Here is an 18,866-nt window from a genome sequence, read left to right on the forward strand (position 1 = left end):
GTCTGAACCAGGAAGTGTAAGTTCGAATATTTAATTCAATGCCAAATCATGTACAGAAATCGAATTAAAAGAGCGAGAAAGAAAGATGGAATTAAGAGAGACAGGATGAAAAAGAAATTAAATAAAATCTCCAACAATAGTCAAAATCTGAAGGAATGAGACTCCACACTTGTGAAAGTAAATTTTCAGTGCCAGAGAGGTTGTTTGGTAGTAATTAAGGCTTATCACACCATTAAAAATGTACTTACATTTGAATGAACAAGCCCTAACTTTTTCTGGCGTGTTTAGTGGGTATCTAGTGGGTAAGTACCACAACTTCATGCCCTTCGTGTGTTTCAATGCTGAGTCTCTCGGCGAGATATTGTTCTAGTGAAGCTTCTGGGGGAGCAGGGCAACTCAGACAGCAACTTCTGGATTTCCATGTTTAGCTGCGCATGTGTGGATACCAGAAGTTGCTGTCTGATTTACTCCTTAATAACAGTGAGCTCCGATATCCTACTGCAAAATCTGGGCCAATGCGATAAGTCTTGATTTCAACACAGTTAAGATGTAGGGAGGAGGGAGGAATACTGGATAAGTGCATCAAAAAGGAATATAAAAGGATATAAGGAAAAGACAAGGAACTGGGATTACAACAGATTGCTCAAGTTAAACTGCTAGCGCTGGCACAGGTGTGGTGGGCGAAATGGTCTCGCTCTCTGCTGTAAATGTTATGATTCCATAAGGAACTGCAACACAATGGGCATTATACCAAAGCCAAGCGCAACATGTCACATTACTTTGCCACCTCCCTTATCTTAAGACTCAAAGTGATAATCTCTGGGTTGGTGTAGTGTGTTCTAATGAACAGACCTCCCACCACCAAGGTTTTTAATCAGTAGCGAGAGGCTCGGCATTGGTATCCGATTCCAGTACCAGTACAGGCAAATAAAATTATCTTTGATCTTGTGAGTGTCATTTTGTTACAGAAAGATCTTTCTTATAGATTAGAAATGTATTTTTGTTTTAAAGTTACAATACAAATAAATATGAAAAATTTATTTCTAAATAGAATGAACTCTGTTACATTTTTTTCCTGCCATCTCAAGTCATTAAGGGCCTGTTCAAACTCATGAATTCTCTTCCTGAAGGCAAAGTCCGTGGCAACCCGTTGTGCCTCCACTTCATTATCGGTCTGCAATGACAAAAATCAGGAGACAATTTATAGGTAATTTAATTTTAAAAGATGCTTATCATCTGCTAGCCCTTTCCCCTTTCTAAAATATCCCCGCCCCGACATTTACAATTCATTGTTTGTGCCACTTTATAATCTGCTGCGAGGAGGATGAGTTGCTCTCCATGAGATGGCTGACCCTCTAATTTTCCCTCCCTCCCAGTGATGAAGCGTATTCCCACAATGGCTTAAACCATGAAGCATCATCATACAAGTCTAACACAATGTCAGCTGTGCAGAATTACTGGTCTTCAAATTGGGGTTTATTTTGTCACAAAATAGAGGCTTTTAAATTGGGGGGGGAGGGGCATGGGAATGAACTTAATAAAGATAGATTTGTTTACACAAGGAATTATGGACAGCATGTACAAGGGCATCAACGGATTGCAGAAAGTAAAGTACATGTGAACTGGATCCCTGTTGGGATTTGCATTCGTCTACTTTTTATCCTTCTTTCCTGAAGCCCACACACTTGCATTTTCTAGTAGCGGGATTCACTGGATAGCCATTAAGAGCAGGAACCCAGGATTTTTACCTTCCTTAGCCCAGGGACACTGGGGTCAATTAAAGCACCTTCACTGATGTCATAGCTGAGATCAACACAGACCAGGGAGTGAACCTGAAACTTTTGATGTCCTGTTATCACTCTGTCAAAATCAATCAGGATTTATTGATGATCACTGCATTGTACGGTTATGTTCTCCGGAAAATATGGTCTTCTTTTCCTACTCTCTCCCTTGAAGGAAACAGCTAAACATTGGGGTAACTTTTATTTATTTGATATTAACATGAATTTGAGCTTGTACTGATGATACTGAATATTTTAAAGCTGCATTTACATGCAAAATTATTTTTTACTTAATTTGGGGGAATTTATTACCATAGTAACAGCAACAACTTAAATTTATATAGTGCTCCTCACAGAGAGAACATCTCTGAATACTTTGGAGAAAAAATGACACTGAAGAAAATAGGGGAAAGCATTGGCTAGGATGATGAAGTGAAGCACAGAAGGGTTTTCAGGAGGCTGTGCAAAGCAGAAGGGAAGTGGTGAGGTAGAGGAATTTTGGGAGCAAGTTCCAAAGGATGGAGACTCACTGAACATCTGCCAATGGTGGGGGTGAATAAGAAATAGCCAATGTCCGAGGAACGTTGGATTTGAGGAGAATGCAGAGGTTGGATGGGGTGAGGCCATGAATGGATTTGAACAAGTGGACAATGATTTTTGGGGTACAGGAAGCCATTGGCGCTGGGCAAGTAAGGGGACAATGGGTGCGCGGGGCTTTGCTGCAGAAGAGGAATCTGGGAAGGCTGATAAACTATCTGTGAGGAATTGCAATTCTTCCCTCTGGTGAAGAAGACCCCACCAGACGTCCCAAAGCGCTTCACAGCCAATGAAGTACTTTTTGAAGTGTAGTCACTATTGTAATGTAGGAAACGCACAGCACAGCAAGCTCCCACAAACAGCAACATGATGATGACCAGATAATCTGTTTTAATGATGTTGATTAAGGGATAAATATTGGCCAGGACACCAGGGATAACTTCCCCTGCTCTTCTTCGAAATAGTGCCATGGGATCTTTTACGTCCACCTGAGAGAGCAGATGGGGCCTCAGTTTAACGTCTCATCCGAAAGATGGCACCTCCGACAGTGCAGCACTCCTTCAGTACTGCACTGGAGTGTCAGCCTAGATTTTTGTACTCAAGTCCCTGGAGTGGGACTTGAACCCACGACCTTCTGACTCAGAGGCGAGGATGCTACCAACTGAGTCTCGGCTGACACTGATCATACAATAATATCCCAGACCACCACCTCTCTCCCTCAATCCAATCCAGACTGGTAGGTGAGCAGTCTTTGGAAGAGCTTCCTCTGAATACTAACATTTCAACATGCCCAGGCACTAAATATCCCCGCCCTTGACACAAACACCCCTTCCCTGCGAGGTTTAATTCACAGAGTGAATAATTTATCTCGTAAATTTAGAACCTCTCCTTCAACTTTCCTCTTTTGTACCTCTCCTTTTACACAAAGTATTTAACAAAAGAATGATGAAAAAGCCAGCACTGAGTGAATAAATATAGTGATTATGTCACAATCAGTGTGAAATATTTTATTCTCACTAGTGGAATCTTTATTTAGAAAGTGGGGCGGTCACATTCCTGTACCAGGAAATTTAGGGCACATTAACACTACAAGTTACAGTCAGAGTGTAAATGCAGCCTGAATCCGGAGTAGGGACCCAACCAGACACGGCAGCAAAGCAGTTTTAATTCCGCATTTATATTACACAAGATTAGCATCAGTGAGAAGAGAAAATGCAACCTAGACAGACATCCGTGACATTAATTCCTGCTTTTGTAACACCAGGTCCTAAAAATTGAAGATATTAAGTTCTCATTAAGACTTACATATTTAATGGTGGCTGAAATCACTTCACGAAGATTGGTCGAAGCTTTCATCTCTGCCTCTGCACGATCCTTGTTGTACCGGCTGAACATATCCCATTGCTGTGATGTGGTGGAGCTACCCATAACAGGGCAACAAAAAAAATAATTGAAAAGTGTGCTCATTTGTCCCCCCTCCCAATTTTTAGTTTATTCTTCTCTCCTCCTTGCAGCGGTCACGTGAAACTTCGTTATGGCGGTTCATTGGGAAAGTGCATGGTTGCGCACGGTGTGGTACTGAGCCACACTGACCAGAAAAGGACCAGGATCAGTGGAAGGTCTATGCTGAGTTAGGTACTCAGCTAGGACAGCAGCTCAGGTGCTACAGTTGGCCTCAGGATCAGGGTACTGACTTCTGGTTGACTATTCCGTGACCCCTGCTGGAAAATACACTGAATATTGAGTAAGGACAAGATCAGTTTGCCTGTGATATTCACAGTGAAATTGCCTGTCGACATTCACGGTATCTAGGCTTACACATGAAAAGTGTTCAGTTGGGGAACATAATAAGGGCTGTCGTTGCTCATAAAACTATACCCTAGCATGAGTCGGGGGAAGAGGATAAATGTGGGGAAAATTTGATTCCTTAGTGTGTTGCAAAGGAACCATTTTATGAAAACATTTATTTCCAACATCAAACAGAAAATCATAAACCCAATGTTATGTACAAAAATCTTCTGTCACAGTGGTTCAGTGGGTAAATTCACCACCTGGTGAGGTAGTCTCAAGTTCAATCCCTCTAATTTAGGTGACCTCAGTCAAGCAACATTATGGATGCTACAATTAGCCTTTGTATCCTCAGGGTAGAGAAGGAATAAAATGAACCAGGGTTCCTGCTCCTGATAATATCCAGTTACCAATGCATGTGTGTGTATGGATATCAGATGAGGACAAAATGTGTCTCAGCTATGATGCTCTAGCAGTTGAATAACTGCTGACAGTCAATATCTCAGTTCACAGAAAGAATAGCTACTTTGGTAGTGTGCTGCACGACCGATGGTACCCATGGAACTGTACCCCAACATGAGTCGGCGCCTTGACAAAAAGGGAAAAATTGCTTGGGAAGGGGGGAGATGGGAAGGATGGAACTGAAATTAAAATATACAGAGATATAAAGTTCAGACGGATCAGAGTTGGAAAATACAAAGGTATTTCTTACCCCGGAGGGATACGCAGTGGGTTTGGTTTGAAGGAGATATTTGAGGAATTATTGTTGAGTGACAGGGCGACTCCATCAATATCCAAAGCTTCCTTTTTATTCTTGATATCGAAGTTCAGCTGCTGACGAGCTTCCATCAACAAACTGCAAACAAAGAACAGTACATACTGTAAATACATTCTGTACATTATACAACATACATCTTAGTAATCTGCTGCAAAAAACTGTTCATAAATCATGATGTAGCATCGAGTGATGTCATATCACATGAGGTACTATTGTCCATATTACCCTTTCACTACACCATTTCAGTACTCTATGTGCAACTCCATTCAGAAACAAAAACCTCAAGAAAACCTATAGATAATATAACATTAAGAACAGTATCTGATAGGAAGTTTAAATCAGTAATGACAGACCCCGAGACACAGAGAAATCTACTGGTGCAGGGTAGTGAGTTCAAATTCGAGCCTTGACTGGCAAACCCAATTACTCTTCATTGGTCAGGTCACAAATGGAGTTTCATCTTTTGGGGAAGGAGGATGTCACTGGAAGCACCAGTACAAGAGGTACACCAGCTACTAAGCCAAACACAAACCAGGCTGAATAATTGTCCCGGTCCACCAGCTGAAGGAGAAATCTATGTAGAGGTGTGACAACAGTGCAAGACATCAAATGGAGAAATACTTTTTAGATATGTTTTTTTAAGTGGGTAAGGAGCGTACATCTTATCTGGGTTAATTTAATAAACTCCTGCACACAGCACTGGAGAGGGTGTGAGTCAAGGACTTCAATTAAAGGGAAGCATTGCACATAGAGAATTTAAAAGTCCCAGATGAATACTGGAGCATTCCAGTGAGTAGGATCCAGTCAGCTGAATACTTGGTCACTGATGATGGAATAGAGGAAGCTAAGATGTAAATGTATCAAGGATATCCCACAGTTACAATTATTTACATCCTTATCTCTGGCTAAGCACCACCTGATTTTAGGTTAACCTAGGGCACCTCATGGGTTTGGTTATGTAGACACCAAAGCGTATTTATATAGTGCCTTTAATATGGTAAATTTCTCAAGCTACGTCAGAGGTGCAAACAGATGGCAAGCACTCATAGAGGAATTAAGGGAGGTGACCAAAAGCCTGGTCAAAGAGGTAGGTTTTAAGGAGGCTGTTGTGGTTGGGGTAGAAGGCAGATGGGTTTTGGGAGTGTGTTCCGGGGGTAGGAGACAGACAGCTGAATGCTTGGCCACTGATGTTGGAATGGAGGGAGGGAAGGTGGTAAAGAGGCCAAAGTTGTAAGGACAGAGGCTATGGCTGTCGCATAGGGATGGATAAAGTTGCAGTGATTGGGTGAGGTTATCCTTACATTTCATTTCAATGCACTTGGAGAATGGGGGCCAATGGGATTTGGTGAGAACAGGGGTGAATAGGGCAATGGGACTTAGAGCGGACAAGATGTGGGCGGCAGAGTTTTGGAAGAGTTGAAGTTCATGCAGGGTGAAGAAAGGTGGACAAAGCGTTGGAGAATTCGAGCCTAGAGGTGGTAAAGGTATGGATAATCCAAAAGGCAAAATCTAGGCACTTCTGCAAGAGGGCTGAGGGGGGACTAAAAAGGATAAACAAAAAAAATCACAGGAGTAGCTGGCTACAGACTGGCATTTGCAGAGTTCTGAATGAACGTGAACATACAATGAGCTTTTAGATGCTGGATTTGGCTAACTTAATATGGTACCGAATATGCTGGATACAAATAATGGAAGACAAGTCACTAATAATCAGAAATACTCAGTACACAACTGTCTTTACATACCAGAGTTGTTCAAAAGCTTCACTGATTTTCTGCTGAAGAGCTTTCTTTGAGCCGTCGATCACCTCAACCTCCTTAAGAAGCTGTTCATGCACTTGGTCCGTCACAAGATCAATGTCCTGCCGACCTTCCCGTAAAGTCAGAGACTCGATGGCAACATCCAGATTCAGATTCTTGGCTTCTAAAGCGCGTTCTGCTTCCTCCTTACCCTAGAAAGGACCAGAGAGAGCAGAAATCAGCACATAGACCTAAAACTGCTCAATTGTACATTAAGAACACCCCGTGCCTCCACAGAGAATTCTAATACAGCAACTGTTGGGAGAAACTCCTCGTCACAGGGTACAAAGTAAAGGCCAAAAGGAAGGAAAGTCACCTCAGGATGTTTGTAGATGCCTTGACAGAGGCCAGGAATAGGTGACCTGTCCTCTTGACCAGGTATATGGCTGAAATGGGAGACCAAGAGAAGTGGGGTAGGAAACAAATGCATAATTAAAAAATATATAGAGCAATAATTTTTGATCAGGTTGAATGAATTAGAAATATTCAGAAATAACAACAGAAAATGCTGGAAAAACTCAGCAGGCCAGGCAACATCTGTGGAGAGAGAAATAGAGTCAACGTTTCAGGTCGAAACCCTTCATCAGGACTGAAAAAACACAGGAAATGAAACCGATTAAAAGGCCAGTTTGGGGGCTGGGAAATGGGGATGAGAGAACAAAAGAGAAGTGAAGAGACATTAAGAGGTATTCAAAACGAGACGAGATGGTGATAGGACTAGTAAAGAGACAAAAGACAGCTCTAGATTAAGTGTGAAATGCGCTGGCAGAATGATATTCAGTGTCTCTATGGGTAAATGAAACACCAAATATATTCCTGAACCATACAAACCAGGAAGGTCCCAGATTTGACCTGTGATCTTTGTTGAACTGGCCAATCTCAGTTCATGCTGCAGTGAGGGCTTTGCAATTGACTTCAGTGCCTAGTCTTTAGAAACATAGAAAAGCAGGAGTCGGCCATTCAGCCCTTAAAGCCTGCTCTGCCATTCAATATGATCATGGCTGATCCTCTATCTCAATACCATATTCCCGTTCTCTCCCCATACCCCATGATGCCTTTTGTGCCAAGAAAGCTATCTATCTCCTTTTTAAATATACTCAGTGACTTGGCCTCCACAGCCTTCTGTGGTAGAGAATTCCATAGGTTCACCACCCTCTGAGTGAAGAAATTTCTCCTTATCTCAGTCCTAAATATTCTACCCCGTATCCTGAGACTGTGACCCCTCGTTCTAGACCCACCAGCCAGGGGAAACATCCTCCCTGTATCCAGTCTGTCTAGCCCAGTCAGAATATTACACGTTTCAATGAGATCCCCTCTCATTCTTCTAAACTCTAGTGAATACAGGCCTGGCGACCCAATCTCTCCTCATACGACAGTCCTGCCATCCCAGGAATCAGTCTGGTGAACCTTCGCTGCACTCCCTCTATGGCAAGTATATCCTTTCTTAAGTAAGGAGACCAAAACTGCACGCAGTACTCCAGGTGTGGTCTCACCAAGGCCCTGTATAATTGTAGTAAGACATCCTTGCTCCTGTACTCAAATCCTCTTGCAATGAAGGCCAACATACCATTTGCCTTCCTAACTGGCTGCTGCACCTGTATGTTTCCTTTCAGTGACTGGTGTACAAGGACACCCAGGTCCCTTTGTACATCAACATTTCCCAATCTATCACCATTTAAATAATACTCTGCCTTTCTGCTTTTCCTACCGAAGTGGATAACTTCACATTTATCCACGTTATACTGCATCTGCCATGTATTTGCCCACTCACTCAACTTGTCTAAATTGCCTTAAAGCCTCTTTGCATCCTCCTCACAACTCACAATCCCATCTAGTTTCGTGTCGTCAGCAAACTTGGAAATATTACATTTAGTTCCCTCATCCAAATCATTGATATATATTGTGAATAGCTGGGGCCCAAGCACTGATCCCTGCGGTACCCCACTAGTCACCGCCTGCCACCCCGAAAAAGACCCATTTATTCCTACTCTCTGTTTCCTGTCTGTTAACCAATTTTCAATCCATGCCAGTATATTACCCCCAATCCCATGTGCTTTAATTTTGCACACTAGCCTCTTATATGGGACTTTATCAAAGGCCTGCTGAAAATCCAAATACACCACATCTACTGGTTCTCTCTTATCTATTCTACCAGTTACATCCTCAAAAAACTCCAGTAGGTTTGTCAAACATGATTTCCCTTTCATAAATCCATGTTGACTTTGTCTAATCCTGTTGATATTTTCTAATTGTCCTGTTATCACATCCTTTATAATAGACTAGCATTTTCCCTACTACTGATGTTAGGCTAACCGGTCTGTAGTTCCCTGTTTTCTCTCTCCCTCCTTTTTTAAATAGTGGGGTTACATTTGCCACCCTCCAATCTGCAGGAACTGTTCCATAATCTCTAGAATTTTGGAAGATGACAACCAATGCATCCACTATTTCCATGGCTACCTCTTTTAGTACTCTGGGATGCAGATGATCAGGCCCTGAGGATTTATCGGCTTTCAGTCTCATTAATTTCTTCAGCACTATTTTTTTACTAATACTAATTTCCTTTAATTCCTCCTTCTCACTAGACCCTTGGTTCCCTAGCATTTCTGGGAAGTTATTTGTGTCCTCTTCCGTGAAGACAGAACCAAAGTATTTGTTTAATTGCTTCCCATTTCCTTGTTCCCCATTATAAATTCTCCTGTTTCTGACTGTAAGGGACCTACATTTGCCTTCACTAATCTTTTTCTTTTTATGTACTTGTAGAAGCTTTTACAGTCCGCTTTTATGTTCCTTGCAAGTTTACTCTCATACTCTATTGTTCCCCTGTTAATCAATCTCTTGGTCCTTTTTTGCTGAACTCTAAACTGCTCCCAATCCTCAGGCTTGCTACTTTTTCTGGCAACTTTATATGACTCCTCTTTGGATCTAATACTATTTTTAATTTCTTTTATTAGCCATGGTTGAGCCGCTTTTACTTTTGTGTTTTTGTGCCAGAAAGGAATGTATAACTGTTGCAATTCATGCATTCGTTCCTTAAATGTCATGCCTTTTAATGAAGCTCCTCAAGCTATCATAGCCAACTCACTCCTCATACCTCAGACCCTAGTTTCAGATTGGACTTCTTCACTTTCCATCTTAATGAAGAATTCTATCATGTTATGGTCACTCTTCCCTAAAGGACCCCGCACAACAAGATTATTAATTAACCACTTCTCATTGCACAATACCCAATCTAGGATAGCGTGTTCCCTAGTTGGCTCCTCAATGTACTGGTCTAAAAAACCATCTGACTGATTCTACATCTTGATTTTCTGAGCCAATATCCTTTCTCACTATTGCTCTGATTTCATCCTTTACTAACAACGCCACCCCACCTATTTTTCCTTTTTGCCTGTCCATCCTAAATATCGAACATCCTTGGATATTCAGCTCCCAGCCTTGGTCACCCTGCAGCCATGTCTCCATAATCGCAATTATATTGTATCCGTTTACATCTATTTGCGCTGTTAATTCATCTACCTTATTACGAATGCTTCGTGCATTCAGATACAGTGGAGTGGGGGAGAGAGATGAGGGCCTTGATATTAATGGGGAGGTGGGAAGGGTATGGCGGAGCCCAGTAATGGGCAATGAACCCGCAAGGCTATCTAAACGGCAGGGCCTCATTTAAATAAAACTCTGCAGAGTTCCGCACGACACCCAGCCAGATCGATTACTTGGCCGGCAGGCGGGTATGTAAATTTGGCCGCTGCCGAGGACCTGCGGGCACATTCCTCAGCAGTCAGCGGCTGGAGGGGATTTCTTTAAATTATGGTGGGAGGGGGAGGTTTTTCTTTCAGCGATCAGCCGGGGCAGGCTGGTGCTGGGGAATCCCCGAAGATTGTGGGGATGTCGGGGCTGGGGAAGCCCAAGGACTACTTGTGCAGGGAGGCGGTGGGGGGGGGAGGGGGAGGGTGTTAAAATCGAGGCCTAGGTTTCCCACTCCATTCAGACAGACCAAAGATCAAATTTGGGATCTTCCTGATCTATACAACTCAGTCTGTGCCACGCAGTGCATGTACCCACTGAGGTATCAGGAAGTTGAACATTTCCATTTCTATTTTATGTTTGGAATTAGATTCTTAAAAATGATTTTTACTGCAGTATCAAAATATTTTTAGTGTTTTAAAACTTCTTTTTGTCCCATTTTACAAACGTCCATACTTTCCCCCCTCCCCAGTATTCCCCCCTCCTCAATGCTCAAATTCTGCCAGTGGAAGCTCTCAAATATTGTACTTTGAACCCAAGCCCCTGCCCCTCTCTTGCCAATGTGCTGCATCACCACAACACCCAGAAGCGAGGATCTCGATACCATTTGCAAGATAATTGTGGAGCTTTTAGTACAAACTTACTTTGCTTAAAGCATCTATCTCCGTGTTAATATCGCAAAGCGTGTTCTCCAAAACTTCTTTCCATCGCTCCACATGATCCATACGTTCGGCGAGTCTGGTGCTGTTGTCTTCTTGATCCCATTTAGTCTGCAACAAAGATAAAAAATATTCAGATACAGTTCCAACAGATTGATAAGCTCGAGTGGAGCATAAACGCCGGCATGGACTGGTTGGGCCGAACGGCCCGTTTCTGTGCTGTATATTCTATGTAAGCTTTACCCAATAAAACAGTTTCCTATTATTACTCGCAGACAGTGACCTTTAACAGCACAGTTCCAAATATGAATTCTGTGTAGGATAGTAAATCAGTGGCAGTGAAACAAGAGAGCAATGGAATGAAAAGGTTAATTTTGTCACAAACCAGGAGAGCAATGTTTGAGTAGTTTACAAAGTGACCAGAACCACCCAATTCAATTGCCCCAATATCACTCAGCCATTGTTTCTTTCTACATGTCTGAGGTAATATGTATATTTATTACTACAGTATAGCTTAAGTTGTTTTGGAGATGCTATTCTAAAGCCATTTGGTAGTGAAGGCCACAAGTGACATGCATGCAAGTACAATATTGATAAGGGTGACTAATATTGGATCTGAAACTATTTGAGCCCAATTATTCTCTCCTCCCAAGCCCCAGCCTAAGTTGTGTGGCGTGCTTTTCGCCACTGCCCAACTTGCCCTCAGCTGAACTCAGCCATATTTGCGAGTTCAGTTGATTTAAATCGCTAGAGTAAGCAGTGGATGGATCTACTACCTGGCAATTGAAGCTTGATCCAATTGCCTGCATAAGCTCAAATTCCCACATGTTTTTTGACCTCCTGGCTGCTGTCAGAAACAGCAACCAAATGGCCTCCACCTGCACAGTGCAGCCTCTTCCTGTTGTTGATGAAATTTGAGAAATGCTTTCTGTGTCTTACATTTACTCAGAATTTGGCTTCAAAAAGTTGCATCTTGCTCAAATCAGAGTCTGTGCTTCTGTAAATGCAATCACACAGCCTTGAATTGAGCACCTTTACCATAGTTCCACAATACATCAAAAAATGAGAACATTTAACTGTGCATTAACTCACTCATAAACGGAATGCTCAAATCTGGTGTTGACTCCTACCTGGTTGTTGGTTTCATTCCGCAGGGCCCTGCCTTCCTGGCGGATCTGATGGGACATATAACGCTGTCGCTCTGAATTGTTTGAGATCTGGTTATTGTTGGAGAACCAGTCTGGAACAGTGTACCTCTGAGCTGACTTTAAACTCAGAGTTGCCATTTTGCCACTGTGAAATCAACTGGGAAAAAAAAACCTTCAGAATTATTAAAGGATTGATTGGGGATGAGCACTTTTCTCCTCTCTTAGTGACAATGATATGTTTATTCTCAGCACGCTTCAGACAAAAAACAAAACCGCATTCTAATACCAATGATACTGAGGATACAGACTGGGTACCCTGGATTACAAAGCATCAATCCAATTGAAGGGTTTAGATGAAAAACGCAAAAGCAAAGCTTGAGTATTAATACGTAAGCTCAGCGTAAGCTCGAGGAACAGCACCTCATCTTCTGATTAGGCACTTTACAGCCTTCTGGACTCAATATCGAGTTCAACAATTTCAGATCATAACCTCGGCCCCGATTATATTTTCATATTTTTTATCCACACTTTTGGTTTGTGCCTTTCCCTTTTCTTCTCTCTCCCCCACAAGGCAGCTGTCTCTCACTCTGCCAGCGCATTTCACACTTCATCCAGGGCCATTGTCTGTTTCTTTACCTGTCCTATTACTATCTCGTCTCACCTTGAATATCTCTTAATGTCTCTTCTTTCATCCCCTCCCCCATTTCCCAGCCCCCAAACTGCCTTTTAATTTGTTTCATTTCCTGCCTTTTTCTCTCAGTCCTGATGAAGGGTTTCGACCTGAAACGTTGACTCTATTTCTCTCTCCACGGATGTTGCCTGGCCTGCTGAGTTTTTCCAGTGACTTCTGTTGTTATTTCTTGAGTATTAATACATGAACTCAAAGACTGAATGATTGCCTGTAATACTGTCATACATCACGTTTCTTTCAATTCTTCATAGTCACAGCTTTTAAGTCTAACCAGCAGCTATGACCTCGTACCTCCACCCTTAGTCCTGCTTTATCTGTGATAGCGTTGGCCCCACTATCTCTTCTGATCTCAAATAGAACTTCCACATCTCCTCTATTTCTAGAGCTGCCTCAAGATGCTTGGTTTCCTGTTTCATGATGAATGCAATTCTTAACTCGCTATGAAACCTAAATCTATCCAAGACTCAAATTACTGGTCCCAGTCAGCCACCAGGGTAGAATGAAGAGTTTTTTTTCCCTAAGAGGTGATCTTTCTATCACCGCTCAACTCCAGCCTTTGTGTTTCAATTTTTCTTCGCTCTCTTTTGATACTTCTATGGTAAGTGCACCTCTGAACTTTCCTACCAAGATGCAAAGACACCATCCCCCATTCTCTTCCTTTTCCCTGCATTCTCACAGCATTTAAACCAAAAAATTGCATTTTCTCATTCTTTCCCATATCTCAAAATTATGAAACTTTATTTTCCTCACCATCATTAACAATTTACATTTAGACAGTGTTGACATAATAAAACACTTCAATGTACTTTACAGGGAGGAAGGGAGGAGAGGAATGACGGAGAGGGAAAGGGGAGGGAGGGAAGGAAGGAATGAATGAACTTTTATTTATAAACACCCCTCCCATTCTCAGTATGTTTCAAAGCACTTCACAGCCTTGTTGATATTATGTAGAATAAAGTAGAAGAGAAATTAGTTCGTTGATCACAAACACTGTTAAAGGGGATGTTCTGGAGAGGCCTTTGCAGGAGGGGAGAAGAGTGGCAAGGTAAAGAGGTTTAGGAAGGGAATTGCAGAGTGCAGGGCTCTGATGGATGAAGACTCCACACTGATGCAGCGGAGTGGAGAGGGAGGCAAACTTACAGTAGCGCAGAATCAGAAGAGTAGAGGGCGTGAAATATCACATAGGGTTGGGGAAGTTGTAACGGTAGGGAGGGACAGTTTTCCCTTCCTCCTTCAGTCTAGATACTTTAAAAAAATCCAAACCTGAATTCACTTAATTACTGCTCCCTGATTGACATCATTTTCTTTCAAACCCTTTTCAACCTTGGTGATGTCCTGCAATTTGGCCCTTCACCAGGTTTTTTTTAAATTGAAAAAAGTACAGTATACAGATTATTTTTCTTCCCCAAGTTTCCATCAGATTTGTTTCTCCTTACTCCTCCATTCATCAAAACAGCAACTTATGTTGAGGCACATTCGCCAATTTATGATCCTGGACCCCTGAGTATTAACATGCAAGCTAGCTGCATGAAGCTCATCAGTACCGAACCTGATCTGGCCTTCACCCAATGTCCATCCAGGTACACTTTTCAGCACAAGCCACTGGAAGCAATCAAGACCAGGAATCTTTGTTGATTCTCCTCTTTCTTACCCTAGTGTCTTCTAGTGCTTGCCTGGGTTGGGGTCAGGTCACTCAGGATAGAGCCGGGATTCAATCTAGGGCCTGTCTGCTTTATGCTCGGCTACGGGGCAATCGACAGGTTTTGCCCTGCTACTTTAAAAGATAAACATTTCCTAAAGTTTTATAATGAAATCCTGCAGTACCTGGAAGCACGAATCCTGTTATTTGAGGATTCGACTCTACGAAACGAAAATAAACGTTGCTGTTACTGAAGTCACACACTAAGAAATTGCAACACCAATCGACTTGGGTATTTTTTGTGACCCAGGCACTTACCCAGCACTTTGTGGGGCTGTTGTTCAGAGGCTCTCGGGATCACCGTCTCGATTCTCCGCCGTCTCGATTCCCCACCGCGCGTTCCACCCGTTCCTTCCCAAACACGAGCGCCGTTGCTAGGAGACCGGACCCTTCGCACCAATCAGAAAAGCGGCATTTCGACAAACACAACCATGGCAACCGAAAGTGCAACAACACGCCTGCAGCACACGTGGCCACTTCAGCAAGCCCTGTATCAATAATTTAAACCCTGTTCTTTGTTAATGTTGAGATCATTTATGAGAGAATGTAGTCTTTGAAAATTTCGCCAAGATCCACGACATATTGGGTCCAGTCCTCAGATAACTGGCCGCTCCTCCATGCGTGGGTGCAATGATTATTAAAACCTGAAGTGACTTGAATTCAGACGAGAGCTTAAAATTCAACTAAAACAACGAGACGTTGAAGAACTCGGAGCAGATGTATGAGGTGAATAAAGCAATTAATGCCAGGTATTCAAATGTGAAGATGTTGGAATAAAAACAGGAAATGCTGGAAACACTCATCAGGTCAGGCAGACGTGTGTGTTTGTGAACACGTTGGTCCTTTCTGATGCACGTGGAATGAGTATTGCACCGAGCGAGCAACCTGAAAACCTGCTCACAGGCCTCGCCCAATGCCAGACGTAGCTGAGCACCATCTCCCATCCCCGTTCGAGCCTGAGCCCACTTCTAGATAACATCTCCAGAGCGGAAGTTAAGATTGGGAATTTATCGCCTACACAAACTCCTGGTTTACCGTTTAGAACGGGAAGGATGGCCACATCTGCTCCCGTCAATGGAATGCTACAACTGCAGACGATTGGCCAAGTCGTATTTTGTGTCAACTCAAGGAACTGCCGCGGTGTCAGAACATAAGAAATAGGAGCAGGAATAGGCCACTTGGCCCCTCGAGCTTGCTCCGCCATTCAATAAGATCATGGCTGATTTTGGGCTCAAAGCCACTTCCCTGCCCGCTCCCCATAACCCTTCACTCCCTTATCTTGCAAAAATCTGTCCATCTTCACTTTAAATGTATTTAATGACCCAGCCTCCATGGCTCTCTGGGGCAGAGAATTCCACAGATTTACGACCCTCCGAGAGAAGAAGTTCCTCCTCATCTCAGTTCTAAAAGGGCGACCCTTTATTCTGAAACTTAACTGGACCAGCCACATAAATACTGTGGCAACAAGAGCAGGTCAGAGGCTAGGTATTCTGCGGCGAGTGTCTCACCTCCTGACTCCCCAAAGCCTTTCTACCATCTACAAGGCACAAGTAAGGAGTGTGATGGAATACTCTCCACTTGCCTGGATGAGTGCAGCTCCAACAACACTCAAGAAGCTCGACACCATCCAGGACAAAGCAGCCTGCTTGATTGGCACCCCATCCACCACCTTAAACATTCACTCCCTCCACCACCGGCGTACCGTGGCTGCAGTGTGTACCATCTACAAGATGCACTGCAGCAACTCGCCAAGGCTTCTTCGGCAGCACCTCCCAAACCCGCGACCTCTTCTACCTAGAAGGACAAGGGTAGCAGGCACATGGAAACACCACCACCTCCAAGTTCCCCTCCAAGTCACACACCATCCTGACTTAGAAGTATATCGCTGATCCTTCATTGTCGCTGGGTCAAAATCCTGGAACTTCCTACCTAACAGCACTGTAGGAGTACCATCACCACACGGACTGCAGTGGTTCAAGAAGGCCATCTTCTCAAGGGCAATTAGGGCTGGGCAATAAATGCTGGCATTGCCAGCGACACCCCGATCCCATAAACGAATTTAAAAAAACGATGCCCCCGAGTTCTAGATTTCCCCACGAGGGGAAACATCCTCTCTGCATCTACCTTGTCGAGCCCCCTCAGTATCTTATATGTTTCAATAAGATCACCTCTCTCTTCTAAATTCCAATGAGTATATGCCCAACCAGGATCCTCGAGAATACACACAAATTCCTTCCTCTCAACCAACAGCTTGCCGCCACACTTACCCTGGTATCACACATCAAAGGCCATTAAACATCACTTACACATTAACACCAAATATAACTTATATTTATTTAGCTTCCTTAACATAATAAAACATCCCAAGGCACTTCACAAGAGTGTTACCAAAAAAAACCCAAAATTTGACACCGAGCCAGATAAGGAGATGTTAGGGCAGATGACCAAAAGTCCAAGAGGTAGGTTTTAAGGAGCGTCTTAAAGGTGGAAAGGGAAGTGGAGAGGCGGAGAGGTTTAGGGAGGGAATTCCAGAGCTTCAGACCTAGACAGCTGAAGGCACGGCAACCAATGGTGGAGCGATTAAAATCAGGGATGTTCAAAATATAGCCTCGGACCAGGTGTGTAGTCGGTGCTATCCCATTTACCAAAAGTTATTGCCACCCGAATGACCTCCTTCTGGGCTGTACCATCCAGGAGAGAAATGTATGTTTTACTTTCCAGCCGCTGAAACAGCACAGTATGAATTGTGTCGTGAATTGAGAAAGGGAGAAGGGCGTGTTGCGGCTGTCGCCGTAGCAACAATCCCGCAGGCCATTAAGTTGGCGGGGATGCTCCTGGTGTCGGTCCCAGCAATTCTAACAGGCTGGATCAAGTTCACTTCTCTGCAAGCAACTATTCTCTCAGAGGTGTAAAGCAGTGTAACATTTGGAAGTACTTTTACAATTGCAACTAAATGTAATACTTGGTTACCCCCGCCAACCCTCACCCCCAGTAAATGTTTCATTTTGACAATGCATTTTGCAGTATTACCACTAAATATATTAAATTCTGCTCCCAAATGAAGCGTCACAGGTAAAAAATATTCTGCGGAGCGTGCCTCAACAAGCCCTGGAAGGGCAGTATGCTCACTTCTAAAATTGTCACTATACCACTACCATGAACAACATGCACCTCAACAAGAATGAGCTGAACAACTTTACTGGAACTGGCTATTACAGAATGTGAATCTAGTTTTCTTCACAACCAGAGTTATCAACTCTAGTTGACACTGGCTGCTAACAATGTCCATGAACAGCTGGATGAGTTGAGGATGACATGCTGAAGTTGAATGAATGAGAATGATCATTTCTGTTTTGCTTTTCAAAAATGCAGTTTAAGTTATATATTTTGCAAAGTACCAAAAGTTATTTCCACCAAGAAGGAATTTGCAATAAAATATTTGTAATCCTTCAGAAAGGTACATGGTTTATAATAGAAATATTTCATTTTGATCTAGTTTGCAACTGGTTGATGTAGCTGTGATTGATTTTATGGTGAGTTCTGAATTTTGGGCATATGGCAGGGAGACCATTAATTGGAAGCTCCAGGTACCTCTCCACAGGAGAGGGGCAGGTGGGATAGGGAATCCACTTACCCATACCCAAGTGTGTACATCTTAGCAGCCACCTAAAAAGCAGCTTTCCCTTTCAGCTAGGTCAGTGGTACAAATTGTGATTCCTTTTGTCAGAATTCATCAAGCTGCCATCAGAGGTGCATAGTGAATTGAAATACATGCTATGGCTCAAATCATCGCCTGTGGTTTATGTGGAGGAGGAACAGAAGAAGCAGCACAAAGAGTCTGGTCCCTCAATCTGCATCAGAACCCTAAGCAGCAGAGCTAGTATGAGATATCATCCTTCAAGGATCGGCACCCATGTCCTCTTAACCCCCTGCCCTAGCTCCTGCACACTTGTGGCCGGTGATTCACCATCTAAGGACCCCTCCTCTAGCCTACCCTTAAAGTATGCATGGTGCCATTCGCTGAGCTGGTGCTGACTCGGGTCAGATCGAGTGACGTTACATCTTCAGGAAGGCTAGCCTCCTCTTCCTAAAGTGGCACAGGGGTGTTGACATTTTCAGGACCTGAACTGAACGAGATGGATAAGGGTTAATTTTTAGTGCGAAGTCAGAGTAGTAAGAGCTGAGTGGCTGCTGAAAGCAACTGCAGTTTGTCATGCGAAAGTAAATGTGGGTCCCTTACAG

At 43.2% G+C, this 18,866-nt stretch overlaps 1 protein-coding gene and 1 long non-coding RNA gene across 3 annotated transcripts in view; one reads left to right on the forward strand and one right to left on the reverse strand.

Annotated features, from left to right (window-relative positions):
• The window catches only part of tekt2 (tektin 2), a 28,917-nt gene extending 13,926 nt beyond the window's left edge, over positions 1 to 14,991 (reverse strand). The window contains exons 1-7 of one of the 2 annotated variants that reach the window (XM_085962559.1): positions 14,883 to 14,991; positions 12,217 to 12,391; positions 11,072 to 11,197; positions 6,630 to 6,835; positions 4,819 to 4,962; positions 3,624 to 3,738; positions 1,067 to 1,174 (exon numbers count right to left, since the gene is read on the reverse strand). In XM_085962559.1, coding sequence (XP_085818685.1) covers positions 1,067 to 1,174; positions 3,624 to 3,738; positions 4,819 to 4,962; positions 6,630 to 6,835; positions 11,072 to 11,197; positions 12,217 to 12,372 — 855 coding nt within the window. In that variant the 5' untranslated portion in view covers positions 12,373 to 12,391; positions 14,883 to 14,991. Of the gene's footprint in view, positions 1 to 1,066; positions 1,175 to 3,623; positions 3,739 to 4,818; positions 4,963 to 6,629; positions 6,836 to 11,071; positions 11,198 to 12,216; positions 12,392 to 13,150; positions 13,241 to 14,882 lie in introns of those variants that run through there. The other variant, XM_085962560.1, reaches the window with a different exon arrangement.
• Positions 14,992 to 15,063: 72 nt separating this feature from the next.
• Positions 15,064 to 18,084, forward strand: LOC147103180 (uncharacterized). Its single transcript, XR_015072907.1, has 2 exons — positions 15,064 to 15,350; positions 17,689 to 18,084. It is a non-coding gene; the product is annotated as an uncharacterized LOC147103180 (long non-coding RNA).
• The last annotated feature ends 782 nt before the right edge of the window (positions 18,085 to 18,866 follow it).

Source organism: Somniosus microcephalus, chromosome 20 (genome assembly GCF_052327205.1).
Source record: "Somniosus microcephalus isolate GS21.2 chromosome 20, FLI_Smic_1.0, whole genome shotgun sequence".
Classification (NCBI taxonomy): domain Eukaryota; kingdom Metazoa; phylum Chordata; class Chondrichthyes; order Squaliformes; family Somniosidae; genus Somniosus; species Somniosus microcephalus.